Below are 19,103 nucleotides of genomic sequence, written 5' to 3' on the forward strand. Positions count from 1 at the left end.
AGAGCTTCCGCCAGCCCTTGAAACCCCAAGTAGAAGCCCACAGCGGTCGTCGTCCGTTCCTCACTTCTCCATCTTGCACTCCCTCAGATCACTTCTTTGTGCTCCAAACCCCTCGCCTCCGTCCTCGCCGCTTCGGTAGCTGGGATCTATGAGCAGCTGGCAGACTCTTCTCCTGAGGGTCGGCGACAAATGTCCCGAGTACGGCGGCGCCGTCGACTACAAAGAACACATTGTCAGTTCCTCCTTCTCGTCTTCTCTCTCTCTCTCTCTCTCTCTCTCTCTCTCTCTATCTATCTATCTCTTTTTCCGTTGTTTATTTTGGTTGTGTCGTTTCTCCGATTCTCGGGAAGAGAGCCCCAGTTTGTGGTGGCCTCTGATTCTTGAAAAAAACCCTAGTTTATGGTAGTCTCTGTTTCTTGACAAAACCCTAGCTTGTGACGGGTCTCTGATTCTTCGAAAAAAAACCCTAGAACGCGGTGGCCTCTGATTCTTCATAAAAAGGAAAACCTAGTATGCGGTGGCCTCTGATTCTTCATAAACCTAGTTTGTGGTGACATCTGATTCTCGAAGAAAATCCTAGTCTATGGTGGTATTTTACGTATTCTACGATCCCGTTCTAGGGTTAAGTTGAAATTTGTGACGTGGAACAGAATTTGTCCAGGTTCAGCTTGAATCCACGATAGGCAAAATTTTGAGCAGTGTCGTTGTGGAATGCTATAGTGTAAAAATGTAGAAACAGCAGGCGTGATTCTTGTCAAACTGAATAATTTATCTGATTTTCTAGGAATTTTTCTTAGGAGATGTTTGTCAAAGTTAAAAATTACCTCTTGATCTCTTCTTCTTGCAAGAGCTTGATTTCGTGCACTTGTTACTGGAGTAATGATGTAGTTTCTTATAATTGTCATTGCAAAACAATATTAGCAAAATGTTGATAGTTTAGCAAATTTTCCATCGAATCAAGAAACATCGGATTCTCCCAGGCAGTGGTTATTTAATATTTGTTTAAAGCATTATTTTATTTGTCAATTCAAAGGATCAAGTAGGCTTCTCTTCCAGATATCTGGTCAAACTTCATAATAATAATTTCCAGATGCATAATTCATTTGTTGTCTTGATCATATGTTTTTTGTCACAGGAAACATGTTATGGTGTGCTCTGGCGAGAATTTGAACATTCCAAAGATGAAATATCTGAGGTAATGCCGTGTTCAGCTCATGATCTTTATTAGACGTTCGTTGATTGTCGTCACATGGCATAAATGTAACTCAAATACAAGGATGAAGATTTTTATTTGTCTATCTTTCAATATGAGAATCCAAAGAAGCACCCTGCAAAGACATTCTTAACACATCTGTAAAGTTTGATAGTTGGACCAAAAACAACTTTGACAAATTTGATCCATACATCAAACAAATGAGTTGACAAATTTGTTAAATGATTTTCAAGACATCCAGAAGTTACTTTAAGGCATACATCAAACAACTTTGACAAATCTGATGAATTTTCAGCTTCGGTAAATATCTTAAAATCCCATTTAAAAAATTCTTTGAAATTAACCTAAGGTTATTGGAAGTTTTAATAAATTATTCTTCTTGCATTTTAGATTAGAAAACGGTATAGTTGTATCTAAAAAAAACTATCGGAGTTTCTCTGGAAGAATGTGCTTTATGTAAGTTCTAGGAAATATATATTAGAACAGATAGATAATCTGAGCATTGAACTTGAAATTGTGTGAGTTTTTAAATCACCGGATACATGATGCCTTTAAAAATCCTTCTTGTTAGTTTTTTTTTTACTTTCTTGACAAACTACCTCCTGCTTTAGAATTCGTTTTAGATGCAAGATATTCGTGCTTCCAAAATGTCACCCAAAATTCTGTTTGTATGACAGTGTCGTGGGATCTAGAGTGGGGTTGTTACAGCAAAATTATGCTTTAAAAAGAAAAATAACATGCAATAATTTTTAAATGCAGAGATGTTTCAAAGTAAATAATTATAACTCAGAGCTAAATGCAGAAAAACATAGTTAATTCTGATGACTATCATCTTTTAAACATAGGCAATTGCTAGACATTATACAAACTAAAAAATTGTTGTTCCACAAATATTTTTCCATGGTAACGGCTGTGTAGATAGCTGATAGCTAATATAGATCTTTGTGTAATCAATTTCTGACTACATTGTTAGGTCGTCACTTAGAAGTGACACGATGCATCTTCCTTAGTTGCCTCGAAAAACAAAGACTGAAAGTGACCCATTATGTTGGTTCTCATTTGCGTTGAATCTTAAGCAAGGGTTCTATCTTTGCTTTTTGTTGGGGCCGGCTGATATCTTAGTTTGAGACCATAGGGTATGAGCACTGGCAGGAAGGAGGTTAGAACTAATTGTTATAATAATTTGAAGAAGCATTAACAAAATTTGTTTACAGGAATTTTAGCTAATAGCTGAAGTAGCAAGGGAAAATGATTGTTTTTAAATGTAAACTTGGTATACAGAAAAAATGATCATGTAAATGGCATAGGCATCTTGGCATTATTTTAATTAGGTTTATCGGAAAAATAAAACATTGTTGTAATTGTCAATTGGTGGTAGAATTTATCTATTGAAATTTGTTATTAGTAGAAGCAACTACCGCAATACTGAGAACTTTTCTTTTCAAACGAGACTAGATGTTCAGATCAAATTATAACTTTGGATAATCCCCAATTAATTCAAGTTTCATATGATGAGTTTAAGCTATCTTTCCACATGTGAGGGGTTGTGTTAAGAATATAAATAAAATCATGTGTTATTTACTACTATAAGCTTTTAGATGTAATGGCAATGATGAAAAGTTTAAGATGATATCAGAGCAAGGTTTTGATTGGGTTACCACAAGTCTGAAAAGTTAAGCTGTTACAAAAGAGTCCAGCGTATATTAAACATCCCCTCTCACATGTAAGTTAGATTAGGCTTGGTTTTTAAAACTGATCCAAAATACATCGTGCAAACCTATCAGAGAGGACATTTTACAAATATTAATCAAGCACTGAGATTAATAAGGGCAGATACATGATTTGGACTCGCAACCTATCATGATATTAAGATAAACTTTTTTATTGGGTTACAACAAATACCAAGCTGTTAGGAAAGGATCCAATACATTGAACTCTAGCAAAATGTTTGTCTAACTTTTTCTTTACCAATTTGGCCTAATTTTATGGAAAATTATAATGTCATCAGGTAAAGTTTGTTCTCATACTATTGAGTGTCGAAATAGGGCATGCAACAAAGGTAATTATCAAGATTTATCTTATTACTTTTCTCTATTCTGGATATCAGTGATTTCAATAGGTGCTCGCCTAGGCGCTCGGGTGAGGCGAGGCGAGGCCCGAGCGCCTCGCCTCATTTCCAGGCAGTGCGCTTTAAAGAGGCGACGCTTGGGCGCTCGCCCGAGCCCAGGCGCTGGGCGTTTCGGGCGAGCGCCTGGGTTAAACTAGGCGACCGAACCAGCGTTTTAGGTCTGGTTCGATCTCCGTTGCTTTAGTTGGTTCAATCGAACCAACTAAAGCACCGATATCAGCCTTCCTCTCGCAACTTCCCAACCCTAATCCTGCTCGCCGCTCCCGCTGCCGCTGCTTGCTGCTACCACTGCCACTTTCGTTGCTTGCTGCTCTCGCTCCCGCTGCCATTGTTGTCGCTCGTCGCTCCTGCTGCCACTGTTGCTGCTCGCTTCTACTGCTGCCATTGTTGTCGCTCGCCGCTCTCGCTGTCACTGCTCGCTGCTGCCACTGTAGTTGCTTGCCGCTCCTGCTGCTCGCTGCTATCGCTACCGCTGCCACTGTCGTTGCTCCCGCTCCCACTACTGTTGCCACTGTCGTCGCTCGCCGCTCGCTGCTCCTGCTGCTGCTGCCACTATTGTCGCTTTCGCTCTCGTTGTTGCTGCCACTGTCGTCGCTTGCCTCTCCCCCTCTCGCTGCCGCTGCTACCGCTGTCATTACTCTCAGTCAATAGCCTCAATCTTCCTCTTACTCACACTCTTCTCACTTCGATAGTATACTGTTAATAGTATATTAACAATATACTACTAACTGTATACAAGTAACAATATTTTTATTTATTAGATTAATAATATATTATTTTGATTTTAATGCTATTAATTTTTATTTATTTGAAATTATTGTTATTGTTTTGAGTTTTGAGACTTTTTTTAATGTGATATTGTAATTTTACAAGATTTTCTTAATTTAATATCATATTTTTTTTATTTAAATAATTATATTTATTAATTATATTATATATTTTTATATTTTAGCATCTCGCTTTGCTCGGGCGTTTTTGGACCTTGACGCCTATTGATGTTTAGTGCTTTTTAAATCACTGCTGGATATATGTGTGCAAATGCATATGTTTCTAAGTGCAAGCTAATTTTAGGAAGATGTGGGAGAAGTGCATCATGTGAGTATTTTTTTAAAATATGACCACCGGACACATAACTAATAAACAGATGCACTGTAATTTTTGTCTGCCATCAAAGATATTAATGTAGTGTTTTATCAGCTTGGTGCTTTAAATTGTCTCGGTTGAAGAATTTACTGTTTTTGACATGGACTTCATATAGTATACACAAGGTTCTGATCCTGATAATTTTCATTTTAATGTTGAGAATTATAAGAAGTATATTCTGCATGTTTTCTTTGCAGTGCATTATTTAGAAACTAATGTTTCTATTGATGTTATTGTACCTAAAAGCATGTGTTGCTGTTACGTTGATGGATTATTTTGTGCTAACATGGACTTTGTGGATTTAATCAGCTTCTTCTTCAGTGTGCCGAACAGTTGCCGCATAAAATTCCATTTTATGGAGTGTTGGTACGCTTAAATAATTTCTTTACCATTAGTAATATTCTTTTTTAAGATTCTTTATACACTTGTTTCACTTTATAGTTGTTATGGATCAATGCATACCTCTGCTTGCTCTATCATGATTTTATCTTTATTTTCTTCATTTTTTTTATGCCAATCACTTGTAGCCACCTAAAGATGCTGTAGTGGTGTGGGCTTCATGCATTGGTCTCTCTTTTCTTTTCTTTTTTTTTTTCATACAAACCATTCCCAAAATAGTCGAAGAAAAAATTTCAAATATTTCTGCCAAGGAGAGTAACTTTTATGGTTCTTTAACTGTGATATTAAATTTTTCGTTCAAATTTCTTTTCATTTATTTGGGTACTTTCTGGGATCAGCCTTCTTATAGTACATAACTTTCAAGGATTTCTTTTTAATTCCCTGGTTGGTTATATATATGTACATATATATACACATGCATATATATAAATATAAATATGTGTATATATATCTATATCTATATCTATATATATATATATATATATATATATATATATATATGTATATGTATGTATATATGTATATGTATCATTTTTAGGCTTTTCAGGACTTGACATAGCAACTGTAGTTGCCTACCCCTGACCCAACCCCCCCCCCCCAAAAAAAACCTGCACACTAAACTAAAATGTCATGATGATTCTTTATTTCTTTCTTGATTTTGGTTTTAACTGAGAACAAATGAACCCCACATTGGAATAAATGGTGGAAAAATCCAAACAGATTGTAATAAAAGACTGTTACTATTTTCATAAATTTGTTGGATATATATGATAGACTAACTTTGAAACTTTGCATTCTCCTAGCTATATAATTTGCATTTTGCAACATCATTACATCCATCTAGAAGCATTTCATCTGTTCATTTATCGCTTTATTATAGGAGAGTGCAAGTACACAGAAGAGCAATGTGCGTAATTTCTGAGTCAAGATTTGTGCAGATCATTGACAATGTTGTTAGACTTGCTTCATTTTTAATTTGTATGTTCACTTTCTCATCTTCAGGTTGGTATGATAAATTTAGAGGATGAGGACTTTGGAAAAAACATTGTGGATGATCTACACTGCAAGCTACAGGTGAGACCTTTGCTAATCTTTGACATCTTGTTCGCTATACACACACACACACAGAGGAGTTTCCTACTTATTTAGTTTCGCATTGGTGAAGCGTTGGTGATTTCTTGATACTATACGTTTTGGCTCATATATGCTTTTACATCCCTTTGCAACTAGCAAGGTCTCTTCTTTATGACTCTACCGTTCTAAGTCTTTGGTTGATAAATGATCTGTGATACTTCTTTCAAGCAGTGATTTCAATGCCTCGCTTCATTTCCAGGCGGCGCGCTTTAAAGAGGCGCCGCCTGGGCGCTCGCCCGAGCCTAGGCGCCAAGCGCCTGGGTTAAACCAGGCGACCGAACCAGCGTTTTAGGTCTGGTTCGGTCTCCGGTGCTTTAGTTGGTTCAATGCGACTTCCCCAAAGATTTATATCAATGCGACTTCCCCAACCCTAACCTTGCTTGTCGTTCACGCTGCTCACTGCCACTACCGCTCGTCGCTCCCGCTCCTCGTTGCTGCCGTTGCCACTGTTGTCGCTCCCGCTGCCACTATCGTCGCTCGCCGCTTCCGCTCCCGTTGCCGCTGCCATTGCTCGCTGCTACCGTTGCCACTGTCTTCGCTCGTCTCTCCCGCTCCCGCTGCTCACTGCTACCGCTGCCACTGTCGCCGCTCCCACTGTCGTTGTTGCTGCTCGCTGCTATCGCTGCCACTGTCGCCTCTCCCTTACCGTTGTCGCTGCTCGCCGCTACCGTTGCAACCGTCGTCACTCTCGCTCCTGCTGCTCGTTGCTACCACTCCCGCTGCCACTGTCGTCGCTCGCTGCTCCTGCTCCTGCTCCTGCTCCCGCTCCCTCTACCGTTGCTCGCTGCTTCCTCTTCTCACATCGACTTGATAGTATACTGTTAACAGTATATTAAATGTATACTAATAACAATATTTTTTTATTTATCAGATTAATAATATATTATTTTGATTTTAATACTGTTAATTTTTATTTATTTGAAATTATTGTTATTGTTTTGAATTTTGAGATTTTTTGTTAATGTGATATTGTGATTTTGTAAGATTTTTTAAATTTAATATCATATTTTTATTTAAATAATTATATTTATTAATTATATTATATATTTTTATATTTTAGCGTCTCGTTTCGCTCGGGCGAGCATCTAGCGCCTCGGACGTTTTTGGACCTTGGCGCTTTTTGGCTTCTAGCGCTTTTTAAATCACTGCTTTCAAGTATTATAGCTGTCATATTGTATTTGTACTGTTAAAAAATTGTTTCTTATTAATCATCTATATAGCTCACTTCTGTTTACTAAAATTTTCAGGAGGCATTGTCTTCAGAAAATTGTGACAAGATTCGTACATTGATGAGGTTTCTGACAGTTCTGGTATGCTATAGATCTGTGTTTTTAGAGACATTACCAGTTATCAAGCCCCTGCCATTTTCCTTTTTCTGCTTGGTTGTAGATAATTCTTCAGTTATTTGCATCTGTTTTTGTTAGGTTTTTTATGTGAGGTTTTAATTTTTAAATGCATCTTGTGGAGAAACATGCACTGAATCTTGATGTTTGTGACTCCAATTTTACTGATGTTGTCAAACTCGAAATTGGCTTTTTAGTCTCGTTTGAATTTTCATCTTGCTACATTATGCTCCATGTATGTCTCGCTAGTTAACATGGCAATCCTTATCTGTGTCAGAGAGTAATCCATTCTTTCTGAGAAATCGGGTATAATTTCAGGAATCAGCTGGAAGTAGGGAGAGAGATCAGCCGTCTTTGAGATCGGCTGATATCAACTTAATTTTTCCAAGAATTCGGATATATATCAGAAATTAGCCAAAGAAAATTGATCAAATGATTTGTGAGGAGCAAATTAAGGCACTAAGAAGTGGACTTACTGTGATGCCAACAGTCGCCTAGGTCATTCAGGTCCAATATATCTAGTATACACTAATACAAATAATTGTAATTGGACCGGACTCCTGTAAGTATTTTTAAGGTGCTGTGCTTTCATGGATTAAATGATTTAAAACCATTTTGAAGTTGCAAATAACATTAATGAACCAATGAATCCCAACCTGGAAAGAATAATGGGTAGAAAAAGCATGGTTTCAGATACCTTATGGTCCAACCAACATCAGTAACTGATATTTGGAACCTTGAGGAAAAGAACAGTAAATTATCACAACATAATTAAAGTTAAAGATGTGATAATACAAAAGCATGGTTATTTATGTAGTTCTATCATTTTATATGAATAAACTTAACATATTTTTTAAGAGGTATACCTTAAGGTTTTTTTTTTCCCCTGTAATATGGTATATAGAAAGAAGGTGCAGATAAGCTTCATCTGTAGAGCTTTTGAACAATTTTTTTATTGAGAGTAAGATTCTTATCTCCTGTTTCCAAACACCTGCTTTTGTATATGCTTAAGTGCTGAACTTTTCTCAAGTTCATTTGAGGCTCTATTTGGTTCTCTTAGATGCCATAGTATCTTAGCATTTTTAGAGTTATACTTGTGTGGGTGATATATTTCTTTGGTTTTTGGTGTAGATGTGCAGCAAAGTTATCCTGCCTAGTTCAGTTATTGAAGTCTTTGAGACACTTTTATCATCTGCTGCCACAATTATCGATGAGGATGCTGGTAATCCTTCTTGGCAACCATGTGCTGACTTCTATATAACCTGCATTTTGTCCTGTCTCCCGTGGGGAGGCACAGAATTGATTGAGGTATTACACAATATTTTATTTTGCAATAAATCCATTTAGGTAGTCAGTCCTATCTTCCCTTTCATTTAGGTAATTCTGCTTTTATGTTTATTCATTCAAATATTTTTTGTTATAAACATTTCATATGCTCTTTTGGTATTTCTTACTTTTATGAGGTCATAAACAATTTGATTGTAATTGAATTGAACATTTAGGTAGTCAGTCCCATCTTCCCTTTCATCACTGGTAATTCTGCTTTTATGTTTATTCGTTCAGATATTTTATTTTGCAATAAATCCATTTAGGTAGTCAGTCCTATCTTCCCTTTCATTTAGGTAAATCTGCTTTTATGTTTATTCATTCAAATATTTTTTGTTATAAACATTTCATATGCTCTTTTGGTATTTCTTACTTTTATGAGCTCATAAACAATTTGATTGTAATTGAATTGAACATTTAGGTAGTCAGTTCCATCTTCCCTTTCATCACTGGTAATTCTGCTTTTATGTTTATTCGTTCAGATATTTTTTGTTATAAACGTTTCATATGCTCTTTTGGTGTTTCTTACTTTTATGAGGTCATAAATTGTAATTGAATTGAACATTACCTGTTATGCATATCTTGGCTCCAATAGCTTTTTCCCATTATTGTCCTTGCCCTGTTGGATTTTTCAGTGTTCTTATATTTCAAATTCTAGTTTATGATATTCTCAAATTTGCTTATTTATTGTTAAAATAAATTCTAATATTCCATTTTTTTTGTCACTATGAAGATCTTTCTCTCTGCATTTGTATGTCTGGGTATATGTGTAGTGCCTCTTTTGCACTAAAATTGAAACAATGAAACAGAAAAAGAGGAAATATAACTGCCCCAGTGCTCAATACTGTGTTACAAGGGTGAAGTTGATGGACTGTACGGATCTATTACTTAGGCTTGGGCTAGTACCTATGCATCCTTTTGTTTAGTTAACACCCTGTGTTGGTTTACAACTAATTCGTAGGGGATGATTACCTGATTACCTAAGTACCTAAGTGACAACTGATGCCTTCTATAGGAATTGATTCACAGAAATCACGTAATAATAATAAGATTAAAAAAGGCTAAGTGGGAAAGTAAGAGAGAAAAAGATGAATGCTCAAAAAATATATTTCTATCGTATAATCACATACAAATCTCAAGCCACATGGTAGTTGAGACCCTATAGCAGTGAAATCAATAGGCGCTTGCCTAGGCGAAGTCTTAGCACCTAAATTAGGATTCAGGTGGCCGCCGCGTAGACTTGCGCTTGGGCCCAAGCGTTGGCCTGGCCCAAATCAGCTTTAAACGAGCTTGAGTCAACCCGAATTGATTGATTCGATTCAACCAAGCTATATTATCCAGCTCACTGGTCCTCGTCCCCGACCCCCCCCTTTCTTTGTGTGGGACCCCTCTTTAACCTAATCGTTGTGTCATCTTCGTCGTGCGAGGCGTTCGGATCTACACTTCCGAGTGGGTGTGGAAACCGACGATCGATGTTTGTGTGCAAGTCGATGGTCCCTCCCCTCATGAAAGGAGGTATCCATCGGTGCTAATCCTTATGCTTCTTCCATGTTGTCCCGTCCACCTCTCGCGACGGTACCTCCCTCTCTTGTCTCTCTCTTACCGTGTTGTTCCCTCCATCTCCAGCGGTGGTACCTCTCTCTCTTGTCGTGTTGTTCCCTCCACCTTCGACGGTGGTACCCCTCTATCTAACTCTTGATTGCTTCGAAGGCCAATGGTACAACTGCCATCCCTGCTCTATGCTTCTCCCTAATATAATCACCTTCCCTCTCTCTTGAGTCTGTCTCTCCCCTCGACCCCCTCATCTCTCTCCCTCTTCTGGTGGCTCTCAACACCATCGACGATCGATGGTACCCCCTCCCTCCTCTCTCCCCCTCCCGCCCTCTTCTTCTTTTTCTCTATGCTTCGGGTGTCTTAGAGCCTTGGCACCTAGTGCTTATTGACAACACTGCCATGTAGGACTTTAAATTTGACTGAATCACAGACATTTGACCTTGAGCTAGTAACCAACTTAGAACTTAGCTAGATCCAAGGTACACCTTGGACCTTGATTGCATCAAGCACTGGGGTTGTGATTTGGCATAGGCCTATCCTACTGCTATGTGCACTTACTAATAGGAAGAAACCTGCAAATTTTCTGTGCGTGTATTATGAGGCTGTCAGCTTAGGGACATAATTTTGGATGCTTTAATTGGAAACCTTGGTTCTTTGTTAATGTTTCATTTCTGATATATGATTTTCCAAAGACAGCATCACAGTCAAAATTATCTCAAAATCTGATAGCCCATGAAGCAATCAGGTAAACAAAATGATTGCCATATCTATATCAACTACATGCTGGATCTAATCTGTAGGTTACTTGTTTGGTACATGTTAAATGCTTGCTCAAAGCTTCCCGAAAGTATTTGATTTCTCAGTGATACTAGAAATATTAAACAGCATACACTTATTGGTAGAGAATTATTATTATTTTAATAACAGTATAGTACTAGTCTGACAATATGTCGAAACCAGCATCGGACCACAACTTTAAATTTTTGTTCAGACTCATGCTTTCCCACACTATGACCTTGCAGCCCTTGCATACTCATTTGTTTGCCTTTGTAGTGAGAAAGAAGTTTATGGTACCTTAACTTAGTCCAAGTTTCTGTTTTTCTTTTTTGTAACTGAGCAGACATATATTTTAATAAATATGTGATGAAAACCGCATGAACAAAAGACATGGCAAATTTATTTCATCATATATGCCCCTTTGTCCAAATAGGGAGAAAGTTCCTTGCTAAATGTCTTAGATCATATAAGGAGTTCCTTGCTAAGCATCTTCAATTGCTATGGTTTCTATAAGCATGTAGCTTTACTATTTCTATGTTAAATGGGTCATTGAGTTTGCTTGATGTTCTCTGCTGCCAATGATTAAATAAATATGTTGACTAATTTGTTTGTTCTTCATGCTATCTATTTTACTTAAACTGTAAGTCATTTTATGGAAGTTTCAGTTGTAGTAAAAAATTCAACATTATTTTGGACTGTAGCAAGTTCCAGATGAGTTTGATCGAGTCATTGTTGGAATACAATCTTATTTAAGCATCAGGAAGCATTCTCAAGATACAAGTTTTATCGTTTTTGAAGCGGATGAAGACAAATCTGCTAAAGAAAAGGTATTGTTCTTTTGATCTCTATGGCCTAGGTTTACTAACTTCTTTGCAGTTTATTACACTTCTTGTTTATCTATTGTCTATTTTTGTAATTTTAAAATACAATAAAAATATACCATGCCTTTATTACCCATAATATATGATGCATGAAAAATATGGATGTAACTATGTAGGTTGTAAACCCTGTATGATCTTAATGGAAACTTAGTTTCATAAAGAAAAGTTTGTTCTTGTTTTATCCAGTGATTTAAAAAGCGCTAAGCACCAAGGTTTAAAAACGCTCGAGACGCTAGGCGCTCGTCTGAGCGAAGCGAGGCACTAAAATATAAAAATATATAATATAATTAATAAATATAATTATTTAAATAAAAATATGATATTAAATTAAAAAATATTACAAAATCACAATATCACATAACAAAAAATCTCAAAATTCAAAACAATAACAATAATTTCAAATAAATAAAAATTAGCAGTATTAAAATCAAAATAATATATTATTAATCTAATAAATACAAAAATATTGTTATTAGTATACAGTTAACGGTATATTGTTAATATATTGTTAACAGTATGCTATCGAGTCGATGTGAGAAGAGGTAGCAGTGAGTAACGGCAACGGGAGCGGGAGAGGCGAGCGGCGATAGTGGCAGTGGTAGCGGTAGCAGCGAGAAGCGGCAGTGGCAGCGACAGTGGCAGCAACAACGACGAGCAGGGTTAGGGTTGGGAAGTCGCGAGAGGAAGGTTGATATCGGTGCCTTAGTTGGTTCGATTGAACCAACTAAAGCACCGGAGACCGAACAAGACCTAAAACGCTGGTTCGACCACCTGGTTTAACCTGAGCGCTTGCCCGAAACGCCCAACGCCTGGGCTCGGGCGAGCGCCCAGGCGACGCCTCTTTGAAGCGCGCCGCCTAGAAATGAAGCGAGACGCTTGAGCCTCGCCTTGTCTCGCCCGAGCGCCTATTGAAATCACTGGTTTTATCATAATATAGTATGATCATAATATAGTTACTTGAGGACATAATTACTTTTCATTATCAAGTACGACTATATAGTATGACTTTGCATAATATAGTATGACTATATTATGACTATATAGTATGACTTTTCACTATATAGTACGACTTTTCATAATATAGTTAGCTTGTCTGCATAATTACTTGTCATTATCAAGAATATAAGATGGTAAAGAAAAGTTTGTTCTTGTATTATTATTTAAGTGATCATATGTATGCTTGTTGTTCTATTGTTTTGTGCTTTTACATGAGGACATATTCCTTCTAAATACACTAATAGTGATGCCATTGTCATGGTTAAACCTTCTAAATATATAAATATAACTATGATTGTTGTTATTTAATATCACTAGTTGTTCTTTTTGTCAGGATTTTGTGGAAGATTTATGGGATCATATACAAATTCTTTCCACTAATGGATGGAAGGTTGATAGTGGTACGTGCTCTATTTGCATCTTTTTCACATGCCATTGTTGATCTAGATGGTTTCTATTTAGTGCTCATTTTTTGTATATCCTTGTTGTAGTTCTGCTTTGCTTGTGTTAATAGCAACAGTTTTTAATCATGGTCAAGCAAAAATGTGCATTTGGAAGTGGTGAAAGTAAGTTTGCCAAAATACTGACAAATTATTTAGATAGATGGAGTCCACACTCCACATGTTGCCCTCCGGCAATTAGTCATGATAACCTTATCATATTGTACAACTTTTCATGCCCAATACTTGATATGTAATCTTTTTATTGGAAAGTACCAACCATCTGTTTGCAAGGACGGACATTTCGCCTGGACTATTTTGTATTAGTTCAATATTTCATGGTTTGTGCATGAACCGGGATGCAGATTGCCCCATTTTAGGCAGTCGATCCTTTTTCCTCACTAAAGTGATAGTGGCTCAATTTTTGAGAAGCAGATCCCGTTCTTAGGGCTTGCGATTTGCTCTTAACCATGGCCCCCAACTCCACTGCCACTTCTGGTGCCCTCTCCTCTTTGCTTTCCACCATCCATCAGCCATCATCGACCCATCTATTTTCTCAATACTTCTTCTTGTCTTCCTCTTCCTCGTAGCTTTCCCCTGCTCCCCCCTTCAGGGTACCACGGTATGCTACGGCATATTATGTGTCCATATGCTGGCACAGACATGTTCAATACTGGTCCGTCTAATCTCTCGATACTTCTCCATCTCCTCCCTTGCTTTTCCTTTTCAAGTTATCAAGGTATGTGTCGATGTACTATGTGTTGGTATTCTAGCACGGTATGCTCCTATTCTAGTTATCATGGCTGGAACTGGAAATGTCAATACTTTGTGAGTTGGTGTATTGTACCACTTTTTTTGCTGAATGCTTGATGTGTAATCTAATTATTGGCAAGTACTAGGGCAATACGAGTAGAAGATACAAAAGAACCAGCCTTGGTTACAGTCCTGGTATTTGTGCACTATATGAACTTGTGCAACTTTGTGGAAGCCAACTATTGCATGTTATGACTGGCCCAAGTTATCATTGTGTGACATTTGATGATTATCATCTGATTGATGGCTTGCTGTAATCTTGTAGAGTAAAGGTGAACTATAGGCTTCAATGCATGAGGATTTTTAATACTTAATCTTGCCATATTGTTGTGTGCAATACCATGTTGGTAGTCTAGACTATTGCTAAAATGTGTTAGTTCTCCAAAGAAGGGAATAAGACGGCTGAGGATGTAGGTCAAGTTTTTCATATTCATGTTAATAAGTTTCATTGTGTTTTGTGCCTATGATAATAATGTGCCACCATAACTGGACATAAGAACTGCAGTTGTAAAATTGAAGGGCATGTTATTGGTAGTTTGGTTGTTCATTTCTGCACTTATCTTTATTATCAGTTTCTACTTCCTATCAGAGAACTAAGTTAATGGTTTTGTTGATTCTCATGGTCAATATGATTGGCTGTGATACCTAATGCATAGAGGTGGATGGAACAAGGCCATCTTTGAGTCTCAGTGGACTCATTTGTGTAGTTGATTTATTCAGGAACTTATGGTTTCTCATTGCGTAAACCATGGTTCGCCTTACCAATCCGTACCGGTGACACATGATACGGTGAGTGTACCAACAAACCGATATGCACCACCCATACTGATCCTCTGTATGACCAGTATATACCGCTCATACCAGGTGGTACACTGTGGTATGGCGAACCATGGCATAAACATCAAAAAAATTTCAGGCTTCTTAGAGGTATTTGATACATAGTACAGGAGAAACACCTGTCTCACATCTTGTTGAAAGTGGTTTCCAATCTATGTTCTGCTTCTTTTATGAAATGGTCTATCTTTCCATCTCAATCATTTAAGAATGTTGGTGAAAATGGGAACCCATATAGCGGAAAGCCACATAGAAGCATGGTGGGAAACATATCCAAGGATAGAGGGTTATTCATTTTACTCCAGAGAGAAACAGCCATGCAGCTGCGTGACAGATCATGGATCTCAGTCGTACACTAGTAGAAGGTTTTCTTGTTCAAAGGAAACCTTTTACTGTAAGATTTTAGTATGGATCTCAGTCTTACATAATAGCTTTTTAGTATCTAATCATGGACTAAGATTTTATTTGAAAAAATTACTTCAGCACTTCTGGTGGTTGAAATGGCATATTTTACTTGTGAATTTGTCACAAATGTGAAATACTTGGGGCTGGAGAGCTTGAGTAGATTAAACAGACGTATGGCATTATTCTGGTTATTTCGTGACTTGATACAAGTTCATGAAGCTGCCTCGTTGGTGGTATTCATACTCTCTCAGATATTCCAGATAAAAAGATTAAAATGTGGACCATCAAGATGATGCTATATCATGTTTTCTGAGATGGGAAAATTGTTTCAGTTCATAATTTGCATTATACGCTCACTTTTATAGTTTAGGTTTTCACAGGCAGTTGTGGTGCATAGCTAGATGCTAGATGGACTTCTTTAGGGCCAAGATATTTGGTTATGCCAACTAAAGAACTACCAACATGGATGGTCATACTAGAAACAAGGATAATGAATAGTGATAGCAACAGATCTTATTGTCTTGTGCTCAATTCAATTATGTAGGTTGAATTGAAAATAACTCATGGCTTATATGCAAAGGAGTCAATAGGTTTGCGAGATGTTGATAATGAAGTTTACAAAGTTATAAAACAGAAGCAGAAAGTTTAAGTGGAGGAGATATTATGTAGTAAATGTTTGGCAGATGATCCAGTTAAAAGGCCAAACTTTTCTGAAACATATATCAGACAAGTGCCAATGGTGTCTTTTATTGAATCTTCTGATTATTATTTAGGACCATAATAAGAGAACATGCCCATTTGTTTCTCTTAGTTACCATAAATCAATGTTTGATTAGCCATTTTGCTTATAATAAATATAAGTTGTCAATCTTAACTTCAAAATCAACCAAGTTTTGGATTGTGCTTAATTTTTGGATGCAGCTCTGGTTTTCTGATGAGTTTCATGTTTTTCTGTCTCATAATTTCTTTCCCATTAAAGTGACTTTGTATAGTTATTAAAAGTCCATTCATGTGTATCTTCTCTATGTCTTGTGTGTAGGTTCCTTTTTTTCTTATTATGTGTATATATTCTTTTGTTTTATAAGGAGTGTGTATTTATGTTTATGTGTACTTAGGAAATTTGTGCTTTTTTCCTTGCTCAGTGGCATAAATGATCATTATCTACATTATATGCACATGCTTGCATGTTTTTTATGTTTGTTGGTTACTTTAAACAATCTGACTATTTATTGTTAACTCATTATGTAAGTCAAGAAAATTCTTACTAAATTTTTGTATTTCTTTATTTCCTCCTATTATCCATGTTTTCTAATGTAATAGTAATTTAACCTTGCAGTTCCAAGACCTCATCTATCATTTGAAGAACAGTTGGTCTCTGGAAAGTCTTATAATCTTTCTCCTATTAGCTGCCCTAAGCAATCTACATCATCATCACGGTCTACAATTTCTAGAGAAAGAGAAAATTATGAAGCTAAGTTAAAGTATCCTCAACGGCTTCGTCGACTTCACATATTTCCTTCAAACAAAATTGAGGTAACTTGTCCTTCCATTGTTTGAGATTTTTTCCAACAATTAAGTCTCCAAGTAATCTTCCCATAAGATATTGCTAATATAAGCAATTGTTTCTCGCAAAAAGCACACTTGGCTAATGCTAAAGTTACTGATTTAAGTCGGCTCATGATGTTGACTGATACTGATGTTCTCACTTCTCAATCCATATTAATATAACCTAAGGTTGCTACAATTTTAGTTGATTTCTCTGTCATATGCTCAGAAGTTGGTGGGAAATTGGCTAGAATGGAAAAGGTTAACCGACTTTGAACTGGGTTTGGGCCATTCAATGATAGAGTTGCTTCTTGCTACATTTTTACCTCAATATATTATTTATTACCTTTTCCAGTTATTTGACAAATCTTATTTTCCTTGTAGTCTTTTCAATTATTAATTCTTCTCTGTGGCAGAAAATGCAACCAATTGATCGGTTCATTGTTGAAGAGTATTTGTTGGATGTGCTGCTTTACTTCAACGGATGGTTGGTTATACACTTCCTTGTCTTCATGTTTAAATCTACATAGTTTCTCATTGTATCTAAAATTTAATTTCACATTGTTTCTTGTTGCATCAAAAATATTGACACTACATGGTTTGTTCAAAAAGATTAGATCAGGATGGCCTGTTGTTGGAAGTGTTATTATTTTCAAACAATGGAAAAGTAAAAAGTAAATTATATACTAGATTTTGTCAAAAAGTATGCTCTGAAAGTAATGTGCACTATCACGCCATATGTTATTTAACTTGAGTCATGAAAATTTGATGTTTGGTTCAGTTAAGTTGCTATCATTATCATATGTCCTCATTAATCCTGTTTTGCCAGTTATTCATGTAATAGCAACCTTATTTGCCAGTTTTAAGCCTTTCTAACTTGCATTTTCATGATGCATGCTTCTGTTTTTGGTTATTGCTTTTAGATCCTCTGGAATAGACCACTATTGTCCAAACAGGGCCTTGTTCAAGTTTGCTTTGCTAATGCCAAGACCTTCAACTGTTTCTCCCATTATCCTACTGCATTTCTTCTTTCTAGATCAATGATGTTTTTAGATATTCTGCTTGCTCATCTTGTAGTTTATTTTGTTCATTTTATTGCTGAACGCATAAATTTTAAGGTACTAGCTGCCTTTTTCATTACATCTGGTTTTCACTGCCCTATTATTTTGGGTGCAGTACACTTTGTAAACTTTATTTCGATGCAAGAGAACTTTTTGAAGATGCATATTAAGCATTGATATAACCAACAATTTTTTGTTTATCATTTTTCTTGTCATTAATTAGTTTGTCAAGAATCTCGTTGTTTTCTGTAAGAGTTTCTTTTACTGCATAAAAAACTGCTTTAGTTTAAAGCTTGGACCTTACAAAAATTAATTTCTTCGATGCCATTGAGTTAGTTTAGCTTTAACCATAATTGTAGTTTCAATTAGTGTGGTTTGTTTGGTATATTTCCTGGTATATATCTGTCATGAGTTGCTAGTTTTACATAGGTATAGCACTGCTCTGGTTTCCACATTAGTTATTTTTTTTAATATCATTTTTCTTAGACATTCATATTACTACATATTGGTTTGACTGGATACCAAACAGGTATGCAGAACCTTAATGAAATTAAAGTAGTTGATAAACTTCTTCCTATGTGTAGTGGTTATTACCAAGGTTCGCCGTACCACGGTATGTCGCTTGTTACAAACAGCATGTAGAGACTGGTATGAGCAGTACATATCAGTTTGTCGGTGCTTCCTATCGTATCATGTGTTGGTACATCGGTATGGTTTGATACGTACTGTACCGATGGTCGATCGATACATTGGTATAGACCGGTAAAGAGAACCATGGTTATTACGATAACCTTTGTGAAGTTCTTTTAGATTCTAGCACATTGATTTTTTTGTTAAATATTGATCTCATTCATCGATTTGCTTATTATGTACTTTCATATATCCTAATTCTGAATATTCTAAAACAAGTAGTTAGATAACATAGGAGTTTATGTAAAGTAGTAAACATATAAAATAAATTATATTTGCTTCTGATGTTTTTGGAGGAGCCCTTAGTTTTGTCCTATTATATGTTCTTGATTTGTGAAATTGTGTTTTGTCGTACATCTAATCATTTTGTATATATGTTGGTAGACCCATGCCATTACCAATTTATTTGTAATGACTGATC

The 19,103-nt window shown here is 36.4% G+C and overlaps 1 protein-coding gene across 1 annotated transcript in view; it reads left to right on the forward strand.

Annotated features, from left to right (window-relative positions):
* The window catches only part of LOC103974683 (nuclear cap-binding protein subunit 1), a 30,356-nt gene continuing 11,253 nt past the window's right edge, over nucleotides 1–19,103 (forward strand). Inside the window, exons 1-10 of the mRNA XM_065108230.1 lie at nucleotides 1–232; nucleotides 1,136–1,195; nucleotides 4,794–4,850; nucleotides 5,886–5,957; nucleotides 7,265–7,327; nucleotides 8,492–8,668; nucleotides 11,719–11,844; nucleotides 13,229–13,295; nucleotides 16,723–16,919; nucleotides 17,348–17,418. Of these exons, the coding sequence (XP_064964302.1) occupies nucleotides 149–232; nucleotides 1,136–1,195; nucleotides 4,794–4,850; nucleotides 5,886–5,957; nucleotides 7,265–7,327; nucleotides 8,492–8,668; nucleotides 11,719–11,844; nucleotides 13,229–13,295; nucleotides 16,723–16,919; nucleotides 17,348–17,418 (974 nt within the window). The 5' untranslated portion in view covers nucleotides 1–148. The remainder of the gene's footprint in view (nucleotides 233–1,135; nucleotides 1,196–4,793; nucleotides 4,851–5,885; nucleotides 5,958–7,264; nucleotides 7,328–8,491; nucleotides 8,669–11,718; nucleotides 11,845–13,228; nucleotides 13,296–16,722; nucleotides 16,920–17,347; nucleotides 17,419–19,103) is intronic.

Source organism: Musa acuminata, chromosome BXJ2-5 (assembly GCF_036884655.1).
Source record: "Musa acuminata AAA Group cultivar baxijiao chromosome BXJ2-5, Cavendish_Baxijiao_AAA, whole genome shotgun sequence".
In the NCBI taxonomy this organism is placed as follows: domain Eukaryota; kingdom Viridiplantae; phylum Streptophyta; class Magnoliopsida; order Zingiberales; family Musaceae; genus Musa; species Musa acuminata.